Source organism: Indicator indicator, chromosome 13, assembly GCF_027791375.1.
Source record: "Indicator indicator isolate 239-I01 chromosome 13, UM_Iind_1.1, whole genome shotgun sequence".
NCBI classification, from domain to species: Eukaryota; Metazoa; Chordata; class Aves; order Piciformes; family Indicatoridae; genus Indicator; species Indicator indicator.
Window position 1 is genome coordinate 12,653,909 of NC_072022.1, and position 23,119 is coordinate 12,677,027.

Genomic DNA, 23,119 nt, shown 5'->3' on the forward strand with positions numbered 1-23,119 from the left:
GAATTCTGCAGAGAGCAGGCAGTTTAAGATGGTTCTTTCTTCAGACTGTTTCCTTTATTTATCAACTGGCTCTTGACTCTTTTAAGTTGAAAAGCAGATGCATATACTAGTAGAAAAATTCTGGTAAAGATCTCCATCTTGAAGAAATTTGATGGTAAAATGTTAAAGGTCTGGTCTACAGTTTGGTCTTGATTTTGCAGATTTAGTGTCTAGTTTCAACTGCAGGATGCTTGACCAGTAAGTGACATGAGTGTTTCAGAAGTCCAAGGCTGATCCACATTAATCAATCACTGTAGTAAATGCCCAAAAGCATCCTTCCTTTCACCAGATATAGCTGGTTGCAGTCTGTGCTGCACACATGAAGAAACCAAAAGCCTGTTGATGCCAGTGAAGCCTGTCCCAATAGATGTGGTTATTCAGGCCCTTTAGAGAAGCTTGGGTTTTGCACTCTGTGCAGTCCCAGTCCTCTTTGATGCCAAAACTCCCAATAACATTTGCTTGAGGTCCTGAGGTAAAGTCTAACCCCAGCTATTTTGGTGCCTGCTGTACATGTTAAGTCTTCATCACAGTTGCATTGGAAGTGATTTCCTTAGGAGACAGAAGTCTTAGAATTTGCTAAAAATGTAATGTACTTGTCTCAATGTGAAAAAGTCTTCTAAATATTTTAAACAATCTACTGCCCTTGATAATTGTGCTACATACTACTGCTACATGTCCTGGTACTACTTAAGTCTTCAGTGTCATCTAAAATGACATCTTTATGTTCTGAAAAAAAAAGGTAGGAGAAAACGTTGATTTTGGCAGCACCTGTCAGCAAATCATAATTGAAGTAATGCTTCTCCTGAAAAAAAGAACTGAATGTTTACTACGTTTTTCTAATTATTATACTCCTGACATATACAAAATGTCATTCTGACCATCTTTGGAGGTCTTGACATGTTTATTGACATGTTTGTTTACTGATTGCATAAACTTGCACCATTATTGCAGCTAATACAATGATGTGAAAGTCTGGTGTCCTTATGACTTCCTACTTATTTTTTGTTAGATTGCTTTCATTATGTCTTTTGGAAGAGAAAGTTGAGGCATTTCACTTAGCCAACTAAATGCTTGCAGTAATGATGCCCAGAAAAATAGTATCTTAGAAGAATTTTAAAAAGGATTTGCAGAAAATTGGTATTTCTTGCTCTTGATTACCATTTTGGCAAATGTTTTCAGGGTAAGTATATCAGTGCCATTAAATCTGTAGGATATGCATGACTCTTGCTGTACCTTAAAGCCTGGGTCCCATGTGCAGCATTAGCCAGCTCAGACAGAGGTGCTCTATTCCATGTGAATATCCCCCTGAACACACTCAGATGTCGGTTTAAAGTAGTATTAGCAGGTTTTGTCTAAGAGATTTGGAGGAAACTCTTTTACTTAGGGGATATTTTCTCGATTGATTTTCCTGCAACTTGGTTTATCTCCCTGCAAAGAAAGGAGCTGTCAAACCTGAGGCCCCTCCTTTCCTGTATGGACATTCTGCCTGTCCCTTCGCCATCCTGAGGCTTGTCCCCAGCTCATGAAGCCCTGCTTTCAAGCACCCTGAAGAGGAAGAAAGACCCACACAGAACACACAGTGGTTTTGAGAGGCAGTAAAAATTATCTGAGAGCCTGTGGCATAAACAGTTATGTAGACTTTTTGCATGGTTAGATATTAACATAATATTTTACAGACCCCAAATTGGTGTAAGTCATGAAGGTAACCAAAATGAGTCCTGGCAATGAACACATTGCTTTCTTCTGGAAATACTGCATGATGCCAGCCACGTGAACACTGCCAAGAGACAATTCTGTTTGCATTATTATATAAAGACTGGAGACAAAATACTTCAGTCAAAAGCTGTGTTTAGAAGGAATGTATCAAATGACCTGCTGGAATGATTGGTTTGATTGTGTGGGCTTGTGCCTAAATACCTGAGTGGTGATACCCTTCTATGATAGTATGTTAAACTAAAAAATGAGGCTTAACTGTGTGCTCAGAGAATTGTGACAGCTATCCATGGATCAAAGCTGGCTCAAGTTCCTAATAATTCATTACAAATTTGTGTTTGTTCATACATGTAGAATGAATGTTTGCAGTCAACTTGGCCAGTTGTTCAGAGTCATTCCTGTAATTCTGCTGTAGTTGTGGCTGCAGGAACTGTGTGTGGAGGAATGGAAGATTCCAGCTAGTTCAGACTAATGGTCTCTTCTACCCAGTCAATGCCAAAAGGAGATGCTATGTTGGGAGAAGCACTCCCTCTTGCAGTAGCCTCTCCTTCATGTTGATTTATTATGTCATTGGGCTGTGGTGTGAATGCTGCTGCCAGGCAGCTGAAACTTGCTGAATCCAGTGGGACCGATTGTGTTATGTGGTGATCAAACTAGCTGCATTTAGTGGAAAGGGTCCTGATATTGCCTTGGAGAGCTTCTGGGCATCATCATGAAGTACAGATCAACATTGCTAAAGTTAACAAGAGGAAAAGATGGCTTATTTATAGCTCCTTAGGTGGCTATCTTTAAATCTGAGTTAAATCAAATAGAAGTTAACATGCTTATTTTATGACTAAAGCCATCTAAGGAAGTATGTTTTTTTCCATAATTGCCTGTGCCAGCTGATGACCTGTCTGAATCATGGGCATGATGCCTTCTATTTGTCAGTTCCCTGATCCTAGAGGTTGCCTGCCATGCAATCACAGATGGATCCATCTAACTGCGTTTGCTCAAAGTGAGGCTTATTAGCTCAGCTTATGATACTGTAACTTGGCTGCAGAGGTCTAAGGAATATCCCCACAGGTCCTGCCAGCAAAGGTAGGGAGATGCCAGCCCTGGCCCAGCAGCAGGCAGTGGGGCCCTTAGTGATGGCTGCGACCCCACCTTTGCCCTGGGAAGCAGTCTGTGCTAGCGGCTTCTGTATGCAGCGATAGCTGCCGCAGTTTGGTGTTTAGTCCGTACAACACCTGCATAGCAGGGGACTCCTAAAAGGATATGAGTGTGCTGTCCTTTTTTAGTATTTCTCTCTCTGTATGTATGTGTGTTTGTAAGATGTGTGATCCTTCTCCACTATGTTTTGTAGTTGGTTATTGAACCTTTACAGAACAGACTACGGAGTCTTTTCCTCACCTGGGTTTTAAGTTTGTAGTGATAAAGGAAATTACAGTAATATTTTGATAATTGCTTTCATTTAAGGATGGGAATAAATAATAAACACATAACAGGCAAGACCATTTTGGTAGACTGTAATAAATTTGAAAAGTGATAAAAGCAAAATTTGAATAAAATCTTTGAATTGATTTTCTTCTTGTGCTATCTTTAAAGTTACCTAATTTTTCTGAGAGCTTTTCAAGTGACTCACTTTGGATTGATTCCCAATAGAATTTTCCTTCCATACTAGATGACTGTAATTAATTATAAAATTGAGCTTACCCTTTCTAAGTTGTCAATATCTGAGGACAAATGTCACAACTAACAAAGGCCACAAAGATTATTCCTGAGTCTTGGGGGTATTGTGAGGGAGGAGGAGAGCTGTCATTATCTCGCTGGTGCTGTGTGTTTTGTTTTGGCTTTAAAAAGGATTACCACTTCTCTTTTCAGATGGGTAAATACATACACAATTTGAACGAAAATGCTTTAAAAAATCTTAACAAATAGCCAAAGTTATTGACTTATGTGTGCTTAAAAGATTTTACATGTGGAGATAAACTGGATAGTTTGATATCTGGGCCACTGTGTGCAATTTTAAATGCCAGTGAGTGCAGAAAAGAGTATTGTTGTAATTTATGGGGAAGATTTGTTAGATGTAAGCTGTATAGAATTCATGAGATAACTGATACTGTGTAAGATATTTCCTTATTTTATATTTTTCCAGAAATCCTCAGCTATTATCTCTGTGGATAAAACCTGTACAGGTGCATTCAGGTGCATGCCCAGTACAGATTTTCTAGCCCCTCTTTCTTAACAGTGTTGTAGAATAAAACCCAAATTCTCGTTATTCATAAGTTGCATATTTTTAACTGGGAGAAGACATTGTAGAAATTGATTCATCTGAGTAGCTGCTACAGAATTTGACTATTGTGTGTGGCCCAGTGTTGGTGCCTGAAAGGATAGACAGAACCTCAGTAAGCCAGCAAAGTGAATTCACACAAGCACAAGGTCTTCTAACACAGGACTTAGGTTACTCTTTTAAGAACTAATTTCAGGGCTGTTTGCAGAATCCTACTGGCTTCTCTGCTTTTACAGAATGCTCATCTTTTTCAATATACCTAGCAGCCTGGAAACCACGCCTTGTTAGATAAAAAGGAAGAAAGATGAAAGTGCTGCATTTTAATAGGTGTTACATTCTGTAAGAGAGAGAATATTTTAAAAAGGCAGAATTGAAGCTTGTTTGCTCTCATCTAATGACCTTTTTTATTCCCTTTTCATTGCCTCTTCACTGAGTGCAAGGTTTAGTTCAATAGATATTGTCAGTGGCAATGAGCTTTGGCTTACGCTTAACCAAATGTGCTCCCACTCATCTTTTGAACATTGGGAATGAGCATTTCACAACAATACTGTAGTAATAGGTAATGAGATCTCATGGTGAACATGCAAGTCTGAAAATTGAAACCTAATTTCCCTGTGACTCTGTTTTTTGCTTCCCTCATTTCAAACCTGGCAGTGGGCAGCAGCAAACTGTTTTGGGGTGTGTTTGTGGCACGTGTTGCAGGTTATGGCTGTGCACAGCCATCAGAAATCTGGGCTGAGGGGTGTAATTTGTCAGAGATGTTCACTCAGATTCTGGAGTGTTGCAGAACTGAATTGGGTTAAAGATCAGAGGGGGTGGCAATCTGCTGGAAAACCTGTCAGCATTTTACTCACTCAAAGCCCAGTCACTAGAATAATCTTTTATTTTAAAATACTAAGCTTTCCATTATAGAATCAAAGAAAATTAATCTTCCAAGCTAGTGAAAAGGTCTCTTCCTTTAGAGAGAGAAATTCTCTTGATATCCAGAAGGGCATGACATTTTCCCCTTGTTTGATTATATTAGGTATATTAAATATGACCTCAGTGTTTAAGATTGCTTAAGCTGCAAGAGTTCAAAAGATTTTGGATAAGATTTTTTTTCAATTTATTTTGTTAAACCTCTGCAATAATTGTAAATGGTCACTCTTTTAAAGAACAAATAGTGGGAGGTCAAATAATCCCTGTCTGTGTGAGGCTGTCTTTCATTACAAAGGAAAGTTCACAGGAGAAGCTCTGGTTGTTAGAAAGGTATTTAAGAACCATTGGTGTAGAAGCAAAAAGCCCCTTTAGTGCAAGGAAAAGTGGAAAGAATTTGAAACATTATTGATAATTCAGAAGAGTATGAGGTATAGGAAATGTTATTTTTCAGCTATAGGTATTCACTGTTAGAAGGAAGATTTGATTAAATATCATCAGAGAGACAAGAGGAATGACCTTAGTGGTGTTATAATTAATGAGGGGTGATTTTTCTGTCAGTAATTTCAGATTGGCAGGCTTGTTTGTCGGTTTAAAGAACAAAGAAATAAATGAGCCTAGTCATGCTTTATGTTGATACCTGATTATTTTGAGGACTAAAGGTTAAATTTAGGATCTCTGTCTCTAACTCTTCTTAAATTTTGTCATAGTTACTCCAGTTCTTTGCAGCATATGTTTTGCAGTTTTCTTGCCTTTCACAATATCTGATCTTTTTTGTTACTGTGTCAAATTCTAATGTCCAGTTTCAGTAGAGGAATGCCAGCCTCTGTTTACATCCCTTAGTCTACACTTTCAGTTTAAGAGGTAACTTGTGGAAGCAGTGAGTCCCACATACAAGGAAATAAATCTTTAAAATCCCAGTCACCATCTCAGTAGCACTATTTGTCCTTTGGGTGAATGAGATTTGATTCATGGGCTCTGCATTAACCTGACAGTGCAGTTCACCGATGCCCTTAGAATGGGAAGGAAACCTCCATCTTCCTTACTGTTGTTAACAGACAGGTAATTCGTAGTAGCAAATTCCAGACATTGCAGTTGCAGAAGGTGTTTCTGGTTTGGTGGTCTGTTGAGGGTTTTTTATGTTTCATACTGTTTAATTTACACAACAGTAACTGATTTTTCATAAATGTACTACCTAGAATTTTAAGGTGGTTTTCTGTACATGAGTGTTTTTTCTTGCTGTCAACATTGTGATTGCCAAAATTAGCTAGTAAAATTCAACCTTTTTTCTCATTTTGCAGAAAACCACATTGCAGTAAGATGTCAAAATTAGTCCGCATGAAAAAATAATCATGTTTCTGTTTGACTCATCCAAAATCTGAAACAAAGATGCCAACAGGGATAACTAAAGAGCCATGGGAGACAACCTCTTGGAAGAGAGTTTGGTTTTTGCAGCCAAAGGTTTAGGGTACATTCACATTCATCAGCAGAATTTTTCAAACCACCTGTACACACTATGGGAGCAGTGGTGGAGTGAAATCTTGCAACCTTACTGCCCTGACAAAATTGAGAATGGGGAAAATCTGATGGTCCACACTAACTTTAAAGAAACTGGGAGAGGTGGGAGAAAAAGTGAGCTGAGGAGCTGCAAGCCTAGCCCTACAGGAACTGCCCAGCAGTTGGGGCAGTCCCAAATAAACATCCTGGAGAGCTGGCTCTGGCCTGGGGGCTATAGGACTGAGCTGCACAAGGAGGCCAGGGCATCGACCATGAACAGAGTGAGCTGTGGTCTTCCCTGGACCCCTGCTGAGACTCTGTGGAAGTCACTTTGTGCCTTTGCACCAGTGTCCCATCATTTTTTCCTTAAGTGTCAGATGCTGAACTACCTTACTCTATTTTTTTTCTTCCCAGTAAAATGCAGTCCAAATCTCAGCTGAGACATAGAAAAGCTATTGATATTACAAGTAATATATCGTTATTATATCTTCCATCCTTTTAATCTCAATTCAGATTAAAATACCTGTGCAGTAGATTAAATTCTGAAGTATTGCTTGTGTTCCGTAGCATATTAATAAAAAAAAAAGGAACTGAAGACCCACACAACAAGAAAGTGTGAATGAGATTTGTCTTTTCCTGTAAGGAGTGACTTTTTTTTTTAAAGGAGTAGAACTGGTTAAGATTGTCCAATGAGAAATACTTCTTCCTTAAAATACTGTGGTTTTGCTTGATATGCAGGAAGCTATTATTATTGGTTAAAAAGAAAAGCCCAAAGTTAATGTTTGGCATAAAAAAATACTGAAACTTCTGCAATTTAAAGAGTCATTTTCTTTCTCTGGTATAGAAAATACAAATCCAAACAAAGTGACTGTTTTCACTTGGACACTTAAACTGTTGATTTGCAACAAAACTTATGACTCCAGATCTCTTTGAAACTTCACAGGAAAACAAACCAAAAGCTGTGGAATTCTTCTTTGCTTATCTATAGGAGTAATGCTGCTTTTCCAAACTGCTCTAGTGTTGGTTAAAACTATCTTAAATCCACAGTGAATAAATTTGAGGGGTGTGTAATTTGAAGACATGAACTTTAGTGACATGATGTAATCTAAGATGGATTTTGCAGAAATCTATGCTGGGAATTTGGTCAGCATGCTGTAGGAAACCTGGGGCACAGGACAGAGAGCATCCTGTGCAGCAATGTGGTCCAGCTGTGTTATACCCTCTGTCCAGTTCCAAAGGGTTCAAAAGGCATTTTTAGTTTATATTTTCATTTCCGTGGAGTGTGAGGCTTTTTTATTTTCAGAAGTTTTGAAGGGCCAGAAATAGACGATTTTATTTCAGAAAGTTGTGGTTTAAACAATGCTGTGCTAGTCCCTAGTGAGACCAGAACAATATACACAGTGCATGGTGTTGAGTGAGGCAGCTGGCTCCCACTCTGACTCCTGGAGATGTCAGGATTAATCCAGTATGTTCTCATTCAATTGCTAGAGTTTTAGGTTCTTCACAACGTATTATACAGGACCAGGCCATAACTCATACAACTAAAGCTGATGTTAAGTGACATGCCTATACAGCTTCCAACATTTCATGTTTGATTGGCCTATTTTTTCAGAGGAAAATCTTTGCTTTACATAGCAGCAGTTTTCCTGGAGGAAATGTGCTAAGGTAGAGAAAATTGTCCTGTATTTGAGCCAACATACTCAACATAATGTTGCTAAGGGGCAGGAAAAATTGTTTGAAATCATCTGTGGTCTGAAATATTCTGTGGAGAGCCAGTTGTGGCTCAATAAGGGTTTTAAAGATGCAGTAAAATGCACAGAGCAGCAAAAATCCATCTCACCCTGCTTATAGTGGAAAACTGAAGAAAGGATACCAAATTCAGTGCTGTGTGGAATGATGGATTCTGTGTGATTAAGGTCTCAGGTAGTACCATGCCTGCAGTAGGAAATCCTTTGTCCTGTTTTCATGTTTACTTGAGGATTGAAGTACAGGTGAAAACATTACAGATTGCTTATTTGTGGGTTAGAAAGGGAAGAGGTTTGTCTTACCTTTATCACTTAAAGCTGTTGCAGCAAATAAATGTAACAGGATGCAGAAGCAGGGTCAGATCTGCAGTGCATGAAGAATAAACACAAGCTTGCTTTTGCCTGGTCTTGTATTAAATCCCCAATGAGAGACTTCAGGAAGGACAATAAGGACAAATGGTTGAACAATGTTAGCGTTCCAAACCCAGGTTTCAAGGCACTGATGATTCCCAGGGCTGGAAATGATCTTTTCATTCCATTTTGTCCAAGAAAATAATTTAATGACAGTGATTTGCTGATACTGACTTTTGCTTGTTTCCTTGTTTTAAGGGAAGACTCATAATTCGGTCATTCTTCTACAGGGCACTAGTTTCTAGGTCCTGGAAAGAAAAATCCTTTGTCTTGCCCAGACACCTTCTTTCTCTTGCAGTAAACACTGACCGCAAGGAACAAGCAAACCTGTAGACAATTGTACATAATTTTCTCCACTCAGACATGGTTTACTTTTCCCTTCCTTTTATGCAGGTTGATAAAGTGTGTGGACAGCCCAGACAACAAGAAGGGATCCTGTCATCAGACAATATAGTGCCAGTGAAAGAAGTGACTGCAACTCAGACGTTCGTGATGGCTCATACTAGTCTGAACAATAAACGAAGGTAACCCTAAGCAACAGCAGCTTTGACATGAGTTCTCTGCTCGCACTTTGTTAGTGGTTCCTTGCACTGCAGTGTTTAAGACAGAGGCACAGTTCTGTCACCTCATCTGTGTGTTATCCAGCCATTCCTGTCTGTGGTGGTTACGTAGGTGTACGTACGTGGTGGTATTACAATGTGGGTCACTCCAGGAAAAGCTTTTACAGCCCAGACTTAATGTCATTTACTTAGCACCAAGGTGTTCAGTATTTCCTGAAACATGCAGTGAAAATGATGAAAGCTTTTCCTCAACAAAGTCTGAGTAATTTCCACAGCTGAATCTAAATTACTTAAAGCCCTGGCTGCTTGTATTTTAAGGACTTAAGCTTATCCAAGGACAGAGGTGGAAGGAGGAAGGGGTGAATAGGAGAGATTCATTGCTTAGACACAAAGTCCATTCCTTATTTCACAGGGCTGGACAGGAGTAGTAAGATCCCTTGAAATCTCCTTGATTTGTTACACAGCAGAGCAAGAGCAGAAGCATTTATGTTTAAGCTTTTTGTGTCCATCTTGGCTTCTGTTCTTAGCTGCATGCCAGTTGAGACAATAGGCAGCTGAATTACTGTCAATGGCCCTGGCATGAGTATCGCTGCTGCCAGATCTCCTGGTCTTTCTCTTACTCTCACTGGTGTAACTCCTGGATTGCTTTTCTGTAAATTGTAAGTGGGGAGGGAAGGATGCCTTTTCAGTCCTGCTCGTGACACCTGAGTAGATGTGAGAGCTAACAAACACATTTCTGTCTAACAAGTTGTTCACTGTATCACCAGTAAGCAGAATAACATGTGGAATCATCCTGGACTCATGCCTCTGGGGCAGTACCTAATCTGCCCAGGGAGTCTATCTGTGTATGTTGGGTGGATGGCTGACAGGCAGAAATGTTAAAATTTCCATATCCTGGATTCTGGAGTTCTGAAGATGAGATTTTAATCCATTTGTGTTTTAATTCTTATGGAAGCTTGCATGAAAGAAGCAAACACTGCTTTAAACAATAGAAGTAATGGCAGCAAGCAATTGTGTGATAGCGATATCTTTATCGCTTAATAATTGCTTTGTAATTTGAAACCAAAACACAACAGTTTGTGATGAGCTAATCCATTTATTGTCTAAATCAGAGAAAAGAGCATTAAGGAAATTAATAAATTCATCAGTAATCATCCAAAGAATAATTGTAGTACAGTTAATGAAATACTATTTTAAAAATATGGAACCCCAGGCCATCTTTTCTATAACTCATTGACTTCACTAGGACTAATATGCTGGCTTTTAATAGCAGGACAACAGTTCTTTCTCAGCTGAGGATCTCCCCTTTCCCAACTATGTACAATTATTTGAATATTGACATTTTAAATGTAAGACCTGCAAATGAAAAAGAAAACATGATAAAACTAATACACTGTAAATGGCAGTTTTTCTCAGAATTGGTCTGTGCATTGAAATTGATTTATCAAAAAAAATCTAAACTAAGGCCATCCTTACACAATTAGCATAAAACCTCACTGAAATAGTGTTGGGTAGGTATCATGGGGAGCCTTGGCATGAAAAATGAATGACAGAGCCATGCCATAATTAGTAAGAAGTGGAGAAGATTTTTCTACTTTCCATAGCTCCCTCTAAAACACATGGCATGAAGATTGGCTGTTGCTGCTTGGAAATGATCATGGAGCACATAGTGATTTGCCACATTGCTGTGTGGTTCATCATCTATCATTTAATCGCATATGATATCAATAAAAAGCAATTTTAGGTAATAAAATTTTATAATGGGTGGGTGAAATCATTCCTGCAGTGGGCTGGTTAATACACACTTCTAGTGACAACTAACTGCTATGGGGGATCCAGAGTATGAGAGTAATTACAGGAATCTATTTTCTGTGCTGCCTCTTCTGGCGATCTCGAAAATGAAAACCAATAACCTCAGCTGTCTGTCAGGTTAGGTACAAGGTCACACAGGTAGTCAGTCCAGTTGAGTCTGTTGGTCCATGCAGTAGACATCACTCCAAATGATCCTTCATTCAAGGGGAGTGTGGAGCATGACTCCTGCCTTCTAGATTAAGGAAGGAGAGAGAATAAGAGCCAACATTCTCCAGGAAACAGAAAACTTGTGCATTGTTCCTTCAGCGTGTCAGAATACTCCCAAGCTCAAAGAGAGCAACCAGTCTGGTTAGCACATCTGTAGGAGAAATTCATCTCTTCTGTAGTACCTGTTTTGAGATACCCTTAAAAACCTGGAGCCAAACCACTTATACCTCAGTATGTATGTCTGCTCTAAAAGTATTCATTTTTGCAAGGCCAGTTACAAAATAAAGCTCCTTTCAAAAGAGTTTGAGACCCCCTGGTTTCAACTGTTAGGTGGAGCTAAGGCTGCTCCTGCAATGGAAAAGTGGGACTGTTCAGATGGTGTCTCTTTGCCTGACTGGTTTTTATCCCGGGTGGATTTTTGGTTTGTTTGCTTTTGGTTTTTTGGGCTTTTTTGGGTTTTTTTTTTTTGAGTCTGGCTGAGACAGTCCTTCTCACCTTCCACTGTTCTGCACAGCACAATCCTGCACGGGCCCTGAATTCACCTGACCTGGATCCTTTTCTATGGAAGTTGAACCCTTTTCTGCTTCTCTTTCTCTAATGGGTTCCTGGGAGACTTCCTATCTTTCTTTATTATCCCCTGCATTCCATTCCTGCATATCTTCTGTTGTGTAACACCAAGTGACTAAATTCTATGATCTTGTAGGATTTTTTTTTTTCCCCCTCTGGTGAAGTTGAAAACTATGGATTTGAATAGTAGTTTATTTTTGTTGTTACACAATCGTATTCAGGGATTAACTGAAACTGGCAGGATTGCTGCTGTAGTCATTTTTTTTAATGTGGAGGTTACTGTAACATGCAGTAGAGATGACAAGATTGAAACCATATGGTGATATAGGGAGTGTACATAGCATGTATGTTATCAGTAGATGGAATTTTGTTGCTGAGTTCAGCACAAAGTACTGTTCTGGTCAGGGTATGGACTCCTAGCAAAGTTCAATACCTGCATTTTGGCATGTCTGCTGCATGTAACGTTGCAAATCGCTAAACACAGACTGGTTACAGATCTAGATACAAAAATAAGTTATATTTAACAAAGAACTATAGCATGATGCTAGGTCACTAATTGGAGGAGGCAGGCTTTGAAATGGTATTTTGTTGGAATTTCTTTGTAATACTGTGGACTTGGATCTTTTATACCTCTTTAAATAATGTTGAGCTTTTGGGGGATGTTTGAAGTCAATGACAGTGATTTTTATTTAAAATTAACTATGTATTGGGTCAGGCATCATGTGTTATTATTCAAGTTGGAGTATTAAATTGCTAGTACAAAAATTATTATTGATGCCAGATGCAAATTAACTTACTGTGGAAATGAATCAAACATTTCTGACTCTGGTTGAGACAGAAATTTCAGCAGGTGCAGGTTTTCCCTGCTACAAATTCTCATTTCCCTTTTTGGCTAGCTGTATTGGAATCACTGCTTCAGTGATGGCAGGTGACAATCACCTGGTGATCAGTGCATGTCCACCCTCTCCTGTGGCCACCCCTGACCTTAGCTCATAGAAAGTACAATAACAAAGCCAACATTGTCTGTCTGTCCTCACAGCTGCTGGAGGTTGTGCTTACTTTCTCCAGTAAGAGCTAACTGGATTGACAGGAATCATTAAGCCTATTTGCATTGTTGCAACTGTTGTCATAACTTTGTACATGAGAGTACAGGTGTAAGGAAGAGCAGAATGTGGTATCAAATCATGAAGGTGGAAAATTGCATCATGATGTTAATGTTAAATACAATGTTTATTGTTAATTAAAGGACCTTGAGGTATCAGTGCCATTAAATGCACATGCACCAAATAACTACCAGTTACTTACACTGTTCTTCCTTTGATATAACCTTACAGCCTGCTCTCCTGTATGGCAAGGTTGATTGGTTGATTTTTTTTTTTTTTTAAATTTTCAGTAGTGCAATCTGACCAGAACTGAACAGGAAGAACTATCTGTATTCACATTATTTATTAATAGACAGCAAATTGGTCATTGTACCAGAAAATGAATGCTACCCATTTGTATCCCCCTTCCCATGGTGCTCATTCTAAACTGTTTGCCATTGTTTTCTTGTGTAGCCCAATATATTCACAGTTCTTCCATTTGGTATCAGTTATAGTTAATTTTAACTACCACGGAATTTATTTTCAGCCTTTCACTATGTGCTGCATTTGTAATTGTGCTCTTATGTGTAAATGATTGGGAGAAGCAATCTCAGTTATATTTTTTTCAGTGTTGCATTGATACTTTTAATTGCATCTATGCTTGGAAAAAATCTCATGGCAATTTTCCTCCTTATTTGTTTTCTTGTATTATCCTATGCATGTGCTTGATGATCTTTCTTTCAAATAATTTTTACTTTTCTCTTTTGTTTCTCATGTCTTTTCCTCATTTGCCTGAATTCCTACTTCTCCCCTCCTCCCCAACCTCTCCTGATTGATGCTTATTCTCCCCGGCCTATTCCAGTTCTCTGCCTCTGAAAGCTTCAAAGAATGACAAATCAAGAAGTTTGAAAAAAATCTCTCGGTAAGAATGAAAACATGGTGACAAACTTTGTTGTCTCTACACATAGCTTGTCTCCGTTGTAAGCTGCTGTTTCAGCTGTAAGTTAGGAATTGGCATACTTTAGATAACAGCTTTTATACTGTGAGGCACTGGGAAACTACATTTTGTCCCTGGCATGTTTAGTTTTATACTGATGAGACATAAATATTTTCACTTGTTAAGATTAAGAGTTGGACTCATTTCTGCCTGTGCTAAGATGCTACTTTGAAATGTCAGGGCCCCATGGCTGAAAATGCAAAGGAGTTTTAGCCTCTTGGCTTCAGCCGAGTAAGACAAGCTTTAGATTCTTAGAAGGGTGCTCTTTTCCTCCTTCAAAGAAAACTCCATTTTAGAACCTGTAAAATCTTTAACATCTGTGTCTCCTATTATGATTCATATTCTGGCTGTTCTGTCATGAAGGTGGCCTTCGGTCTGGTCCTAGCTTTGCTGTGTAAACACTTAGAGTTTATATGCCTAAATTAGTGATCAAAAGTTAGAAATACTGATTCTTTGTAAGCCCCAAAATTCCTGCTTTTTTACTTTGAAATGACAGCTTTCCTTCATTGTTGGGGAAGATACTTCCTTAGGATCCGTAGGCTGATTTTGTCACTTCTAAGATAATGGTTAAATGCTTTTGAGAAAGCGTAAAAGACAGCTGTTGGGAGAGTTAACCACTGAGCCTTGCAAGCATAAATACCAAGCAATGGGTTTTGGTATTGTTTTGAAGCACCTGTTGCTCCCAAAAGAGAGTCACAAGACCTGAACAGTTTTGTGCCAGGCTCTGTCCAGCCCTTATCTCCAGGCACTTCTTCAGCACAGTGTCCCCTTAGAGCCTGCCAGGCAGAAGCATTAAAAACCAGAAACCTTTGGTTTCTCTATTGGAGTTCTTAAGGCACTTTTGGAACAAGAAGATAGCTCCATGATAACTCGAGCTCAGTTTTTGTGTTTTGGAGTCTTGTTCTCAGTATCTTTAACATCTTACACCAAACAGGAGCTCCTAAAGCAGGGTAATTTCTCATTCTGAAATACTTTCAGTTGTGTGCTCAATTGACACTTGTTTTGGTACAGTTTGTTTTTTATGGCTGCTTCAGCCAGAGATATATGTTATGGGTATAATTAGATTATAAAAGAGGCAGCAGTTTGCCCACAAGGTGTTTTCCATGCACACATGATCAGAAATGAGCTGTTTGTACTGGCCAGGAGTTCTGTTTATTTGCCGAAGCAGCAGGCACAGACTCCTCTTAACAGAGGTGCCAGACATGAGAGAGAAATTTCTTCCTAATGAGAATATGACATGGCTAGTGATGATGGGGAGGAGTTGGCTCCACTGCATCTCAAAGAGCTGACTCTCTGTGCTGCTGTTGCATGTGTGGGGTGGTTACAGCACATTGAAGGTTTTGTGATGGGATGGTAGCTTTAGGAAGCCTTTTCTACCCAGGAGGTTGTTGACAGCGTAGTTAATACACCTCACACTTGGGGAGGAAAGAGCCCAATCCTTTCAGGATGTTTTTTCATTATTTTTTAATCTATTCATACATATAGGAGCATTTTTTCAAATGTTGAGATAAGTGTTAAGGTAACTTGTTAAAGCTGCCCTTTGTGTGTAATTCTGTGTATTAACATTAGACTGCGTAAGAATGGATGATATGTAGGAGTAGAAATACACTAGAAATAGAAATTAATCTACTTGGATGACTTATTTCTCTAAGGAGTCTAAACTCTTAATTTTGGTGGTGGGGAGGCTTAAACCATAAGTGTACTGCTCTCCTGTTAAATGTGTTCTTCATGCATTACAGAGAGTTCATCAACTACATGAAGCGATCCCGAACCTTTTATGCCTCTATAGCAGAAAGACTGTGTGATGGTGACCTGGTGATGAGAGATAGCTCAACCTGCTGGAATGGAGAAGATGTTGTAGAAAGGTAAAGTTAACAATAAAAGTTTTCCCTAATGATGGAAAAGGTAACTTCATATTCTTCTCATGGTTCAGAAGCATTCTGAGACAGTCATGTTGTCATAATTTTTTTCCTTCATAGTGAACTTCATGCATAATTGAGCAGGGGGTTTGCTAAAATAGAAGCTTTTGATTTTGAGTTTTGGGTATCTGTATTAAAAATAGTGTAACACATGGTTGAAAGGCTGCTTTGTAGAGTCCCTTTCACTGTAGAGAGACAGCTCATGGTGTCTAGAGAGATCTTGCACTCAAAAGCTCAGTCAGCAAGCAGGTCTTTGGTGACTGACTGGAGGTCCCTTACAGTTTGCTGTTTATATGTTCATTGTAGGCTCAGAGCTGAACATCACATTTGACTGTAATTAGAAAATATGTAGCTCTTCCTGCAAAGGTGTCATAAAAATAGAGTGCCCAAAACATTGTTTTTAAATTATTTCCCTGCCATTTACTTTTGGAATTCCTGCCATGGGACTTTGAGTAGCAACTGGTTTTGGAATTGCCCAGCATGCTTATCAGAGCTTGTTCTGTAAGAACTCTTAAAAAGTAATAATTAATAAATTCATTGTTCCATGTTGGCAGAGCAGCTAGAACCTCTGTAGAGTTTGTCAGCTGATTTATTTCCCCTCAGTGTTTTATCACAGTCCTTCTCATTACCTTTTAAATTCCAAACTGGAAAATACACTTCTGATCTTCTTGCTATTGTTTTTCTTACTCTGTATAACACAAAGCAACTCTGCCCTGAGGAGAAAAAGATGTGTTTAGAATACAACTGTATCATCTACTATCACTATCAAAGTACACATCAGTTTTTGTAGTGAGAGCTGGTTGGAAGTGTGCCAGGGAATGTTTTCAATGTCTTTTTGTAGAAACAGGAATGTTCCATGGGATTGTGTTGGCTTTCATGATGTTTCTTTTTGAAGTGCATTTTTGTGGTCTCTAGTAGTTTTAAAAGATAAAGTTCTAACATTTCTTTCTTGATTTAAAACAATTTTCATGATTGAAGAGTGTAGGAACTTAGGGAATCATAGCAGTGTGGAACAGAGAGAGGTGTTGGTTACAGGCTGTTCCATTAAAGCAAGTCCCACACAGCCCTGCTTAGAAGTTTAGTATTTCCATGTGTATCCGAGTTATAAATTAATGGTAGAAGCACATAGTTGAAGATCATAAAATGGCTTAGATTGGAAGAGACCTTAGAGATCAACTACTTCAACCTCCCTGCCATGGGCAGGGACTCCTCTCAACTAGACTTGGTTGCTCAAGGCCTCATCCAACCTGGCCTCGAACACCTCCATGGAGGAGGCATCCACAACCTCTTTGGGCAGCTTGTTGCAGAATCTCACCACCCTTGTACTGAAGAACTTCTTCTTAAGATCCAGCCTAAAGCTACTCTCCCTCATCTTAAAAGCATTCCTCTTGTCCTATCACTAGACACCCTTAAGACAAGTCCCTTTCCAAACTTTCTCTAGGATCCCTTCTGGTATTGGAAGGTAGCTCTAAGGTCCCCCTGTAACAATTTTGGTAACAATGCAGTATTCTAACTATTAATGTATAGTGATTGTAATACTGATTGAAGTTTTTATTGTAAAAGTAATGGAGAAGAAGGCTGGAGAATATCAGTGTTTCTAATCAGTATTTCTGTTTCAGAATCTGTTTTGCTGGTAACATACTGCTGGGTACACAGCTCTTGGAACAAACAGCTTTCTGGCTAAAAAGTAAAACAAGAAAAACACTTTCTGTATCAACTCTCTGGAAAAAAAAATCAAAATTTAGTTTTAATGCTATCTTATTTTGGGGGGGATTTTTTGTTTCTGTGTTTTATTTTTTTAAAAAGTTGCTTAAGTTACTGATACAGATGTTTTAGAAAGACATGAAGGAGAAAGTTATTGTTTTGTCCGCTGGTAGTCTGTAACTTTCCTGGAGTGGGGAGATGTGGAAAAATTTCAGGTTTGAAAGGGGAAGAAAGCTGGTAAAATTATCAGGGGAAACAGGAACAAATCCCCTAATATTTTGAATTAAAAGCAAAAATAAAGGGGGGGGAAAAAAACCCACAAGCTACACCCCAATGACAACAACATCAACAAAAAAATCCACCACCAAACCCTGAAATACATAATGGGCAAATTGGAAAATAAAACTTCTAAGTTCACATGTTTAATCAGAAAACAATGTGCATGTATTTGTCAGTTCTGTCACAATAGATTGCCTTAAAATGAGGAGACTTTCCAGGCAGCCTGCTCTGCCAGCCATTCTACACAGCAGCACAAACATGGTGCCTGCTTGCTGGCAAGTTTTACTCCTAACATAAACTGTCCTACAGGCTAGGCTTGTTACCAGTTCTTCCACATGAGAAATAAACCTGTCCTGGTGATGCCCAAAGAGGCATTTCTCTTTACTCTTTGTCCTTTCCCAGGAGACCAGAGGACTAAATATAAGCAGTAGTGCACATCTCTGAACTCCAAGCAGAGTCTCATTCTTAGCTCTGTATCAGAAAATAGATCACCCCAATTAATCTGGTGGATCTCTTGTGAACCTGAGTTTAAGGTTACTCAGGCTGTGGAACTGGCAAAAGCAGTGGTTCCTGTTTCCTCCATGCTTCTTGCATTTCATGATGCTATTTGAGAGCTGAGTGGTGATATTTATTCTGTGTTCTAATTGGCATTCAAGCTCTTTAGGAAAAACAAACTCAACATTTACAAACAATTTGGCATGCAAATTCAGCCCAAAACAGTATGAAATTATTACTCAGACAAGGAGATTGTGCATTCAGTTAGTAGAGAGAGGATGCTTGGTCTGACCGGGGGGTCTGATAAACAAGATTCTCATGGTACTTTTAAATTTTTTATAATTTTCTGGATTGGGTTTTATTGTGTGTAAATCAATACACTAGCAGGCAAAAGAGTTTGAGCTGCCAGTAAATACACTATAAAAAGAGGCAGGTTGTTTCTCTCAGTTTGAGAATGTGCTTCTAGACTGTTCTTCAGATGAACAGCAAAACATGGCTGTGGTAGGAATCCTCTAGGTCAGTTCACGGCATTTGAAGACATGAGAAATTACTCGCACCAAGGGTACTATCTCTCTTAATTAGAGCAATTTGTTCCTGGAACAAGACTTCATATAGGAAATATTCTGTGAGGCTAATAAATTGTCTGAGTACATTAAAAACTGCTCAGATAAGGTGAGTCTAGAGCAGAAAGGCTGGAAACATCCTGAAAAAATACTTCACAAAGTCAAGCTTGGGGAAATTTCTATACTGGAATCTTTCCCTCCTGGCAGTGTCAGATGATTATCTCAATGCCATGTCAGTAGAAGAGATTGCAGGAGAAGTTAAGTGTGAACCAAGGTGTACTGCCAGGCACAGACAGCAGTCACCCAAGAACTCTGGAAGGACTAAAGGTTTAAACAGTTGAATTGTTCAGTAGGATGCTGTATTTTCTTTAAGACTGCTCCAACAGCAGATGATGGGAAGATGTGGAATGTCAAAGCCTTGTTGTATTTTTAGCAAAATAAGGATTTCAGAAAGATGTAGCCAGTAAGCTCAGTATGTAACAGTAAACTCTGTAGGAACTATACACAGATGAACACGCTGCTTAAGGAAAGGATTGAACATGTTGAGGGTTTTTAGAGGTGATGACAAGCATGTAGACAGGGTAGGTTGCTGTAGTCTGTTTGGATTTCTGATAGATACTTGCCAAAGTCCTTCCCACAAGGCTGGTAGAGATGAAAATAAAAGCAGGTGATGGAAAGAGGGGAATGGAAAGAGGGGAAGAGTGGCAGTGCAAGGGAATTTGTGCTGGAACTTGTGCTGTTCATCTGTCTTAAGAGACTTGTTCAAGATCGAAATGTTATATACAGAATGGTGTGTACTGAGGTGGATTTCATGGCTCCAGGCACAGGGCATACACATTTCTGCTGCCCACCAGGCTAGGAAATGTAGGGAGTAACAGGAAAGAGGATCGAGGGCATGAAGTGGATCCTCTGTGTGGAAAGGTAGACACTCTAGCCTGGCACAGGAAAGATAGAAGGGGGATATGATAGTGGCCTATAAAAATCATGTGTGCTGTGGAGATACTGAATAGGGATTTATTGCTCACTCTTTCATTACAAGAACAAGGAAGGAACGTCTTCTTAGATTAATAAGTGACTGCTTGAAAGTAGAAGCAGATACTCCTTTGCTAAACTTTTGGTTAAGCTGTAAATTTTTTTCCCTCAGGATATTTGAATGCTTTAAAAAAAATTGGATGAACTCATGGATGAATTCAGCTCATAGAAGAGGAAGTTGTAAAATGTCTGTCTGAGCAGATACAAGGTAGCCAGGTGCCACATCAAGTTCTCTTTCTCTAAGAGCTGAGGCACCAAGGTAGACAAAAACTTTCCTCTGGTCATCTTTAGGCAGCTGTTCCCATAGACTGCTTTTCTGTAGAGGCTATGTTCTAGGAAATTTTCTTTCCTCAGGAACATCCCTTCAACTAAGCTGAATGCTGGCATCGAATCATATTCTCCATTCTCTCTGGCTGTGGTAGTTAAATGGATTTGCTGTCTCGGGTCTCAGCCTCATAAATGGCAGACTGGCACAATACAGCACCCAAGGGCTTTCCCAAAAGCTTATCTTGAGGTTTTCTGTTGGTGTTGCACAAAACTTGGAACACTTCAGAACACTTTTTTAATCAAGTTCGGTCTTTCGTGAAGTCTCAGCTGCAGCAGATTGTCCTTTCAGAGACTGCTCATTCTGCTGCTAGAGAATGGATGTGAAGATGTGGTCTCACTTCTGGCATGTGTCTGTGTACAACTGATGAGAAATCTTGATTTGGAAATAGCACTTTAAGGGAACAGTGGGTTGTGAGTACTATGTTAAAGTTAGATAATAACTCAATCTTTCCGTCTGTGCCTGCTTATATAAATCTTGCAGTTTGTGTTTCAGGAGAGCTTGTCATAAATAACAAGTAGACAAGCAGTGATCTGTGTATGGAGGAACTAAAACATTGTGAGCGTAGCGGGCATTCATTACAGCAAATTCTGGGCACTGCACGCATCCTCCTGCTCATTCTGATTGTAATCTGAAAAGAGCTGTACAACTGTTCGGGCTTCAAGGCTGGGGTGTGAAAGGTGCTCAGGGGCATGTTCAGCAACCTCAGCACTTGCCTTTCAGATGACTGTGACAGCCTCCTCCTTTGTACATGAAGCAAGGAAAATGTTGCAGCATTGCTCTGCATCCTTCCAGCTGTGCTAGAAGGTGCATTCTCAGGAGAGTACCAAAGGATGTGTTCCTCTTTTATCATCACATAAAGGGGCAGGCGTCTTAACATGACCATTTCAAAGATACTCCTGGCACATGTACTTTTCAAAGTTGAGAGATGTTCTCATGACTCATGGTAGAGTGCAGCTGGCTGGCTGTGGAAACTGTCCCACAGAGGAATAGACACTAAAAATTCTTATTTGGCTCCTACAAAAAGTATTGTCATTCCATGAGTTGAAATTTAGAGGCTGATAGGTGCTAGTGAGAACTGCAAGACTGCTGTTGCCATTTCAGATCTTTTTTTCTTTTAAGGACTAAACACTCACAATTACTTTGATTACTCTAAAATGTACATCATCTCTGTTGTGGTGCTCCAGTAGGCAAAGAACAGCTCAAGTTCTGTAGCAAAAAAAGTGAGCTGGTGCTGAAGAGAAAAATAAAGTGACTGGTTTTGCCTTTAGCAGTAGTGGATACTTCGGGTCTCAGTAATAAAACCTCTTTTATTCTCAGGTACTAAAATATGCTTTTAGGCTGTGTCTCCAATGCACAACGTGCATGGATCTTCAGGAAGCAGAAAGGGATGGTGAAGGTAAAGCAGTGTCCACATTGTTCTGTATTGTGGAGGTCTTGCTTCACGCTAGGTCTGGTGCATTCCTGGGGGATAAACACTACTGGCATCTTTGAAGTGCATCCTTAGTTTTGCTGACAAAGAATCCATTTCTGAGATCGCTCTTCAGTATAAACTGGAGTGTGAGAAATAGTGACACTAAGGGGTTTAACTGCAAAGTGTAAACCAGATCAGAACTAATGTGATAATATAGACACACCTGGTGGTCAGTTGGCCACCTCCATTTGAATGAAGTTTGAGGTCAGAAACTTTAACTGTCTCAAAGAATAAGTACTTAGAGGCTGTAGTCAGCATGAAGTTTATTAAAAAATTATATCAATGCAATTTATTGATGCAGTTAGTCTTTGGTGACAGTTTCGGTAGCACGCTGCCCCGAACAGTAGGATGATGTGGTGCTTCAGAGCTCTCAGGCTGGGCTGGCTCCCATCTTTGCTGCTTTCTGAGGAATCCAGCAGAAATGCCCCATCCTGGAGCTGTGCCAGCCTGCCTGTGCTAAATGTGTGAAACCTAATGAGATCACAGCAGGTACTGATGTGTCTGCAGATGGTAACCTGAATCCAGGCTCCTGGCTGCTTCTGATGCTATATTTTTTGGTTACAACAAAAACCCCTGTTAGAACAGTGTTACCCTTCAGTCAATCGACTCTGAAAAAGAATGCTTTCAAAAGTTTGGCTGAGAAATTGTTCCTCAGAAGAAGCAAATCTGAATCATAACCTTGATGTACAGCAGCTTTACATTACTTTCTCTAAGCAAAGGGTCACATTCTGGGTCAGTGAGACATTTTACAAGCTACAGTTGCACTGTGGATGCATGATTTGTTTTAGGAGTTTTTGCTGCTTGATGCTTAACTGTGGAACAGGTTGGAAGATTGTATAGGATTAGGTTGAACAAAGGGATGTTACTGATTTGTTAGTTCTTCTGGGTTTGGTTTTTATTTTTTAAGAGTGAGTGACAGGATTGCAAGTTGCTTTACTTCTGAGATATTTATTTTTTTCCAGGCTGTTCATGTCAGGTGATTTATTTTCTCACACCCAAAACCTGAGTAAGAGAAAGCCAATTCACAGGAGTTTGGGCAGGCCAGTAGTGGCAGAATACTTTTGAAAACTTGATAGTTGAAAATGTGTGAAAGGAAGAGTATCATAGAATCATAGAATCAAGAAGGTTGGAAGAGACCTCAAAGATCGAGTCCAACCTGTCGCCCTAAACCTCATGACTATCTAAACCATGGCACCAAGTGCCATGTAGATTGACTAAGTGGCATGTATTGATGTTTAAATGTCTCAACAAATCAAAGACAATTCTGTCTCTTGTATTTTTAGCAGTCTCAAGTCAAACACTAGTTTGACCAGCCATCACAGGTTTTGATGGGATTGTATCTCTAGTGAAAGAGAGCAGATGTAGTGCTTATTGTGGCCTACTGATCTATGCTGCATTTATGAAATGGCTTAGTGAGGTCATGAAGACATGGGAGACTGTGGACCTTGATGAGATTTTTCTTTGCCATAAAATATTTCCTAAGTAAATTAAATGCTGCCTTAAATCATAAT

General features: G+C 39.4%; 1 protein-coding gene across 1 annotated transcript in view; it reads left to right on the forward strand.

Annotated features, from left to right (window-relative positions):
- The window catches only part of LOC128970856 (glypican-5-like), a 371,775-nt gene that overhangs the window by 109,995 nt on the left and 238,661 nt on the right, over positions 1-23,119 (forward strand). The window contains exons 4-6 of the mRNA XM_054386218.1: positions 8,986-9,116; positions 13,683-13,742; positions 15,557-15,682. Of these exons, the coding sequence (XP_054242193.1) occupies positions 8,986-9,116; positions 13,683-13,742; positions 15,557-15,682 (317 nt within the window). The remainder of the gene's footprint in view (positions 1-8,985; positions 9,117-13,682; positions 13,743-15,556; positions 15,683-23,119) is intronic.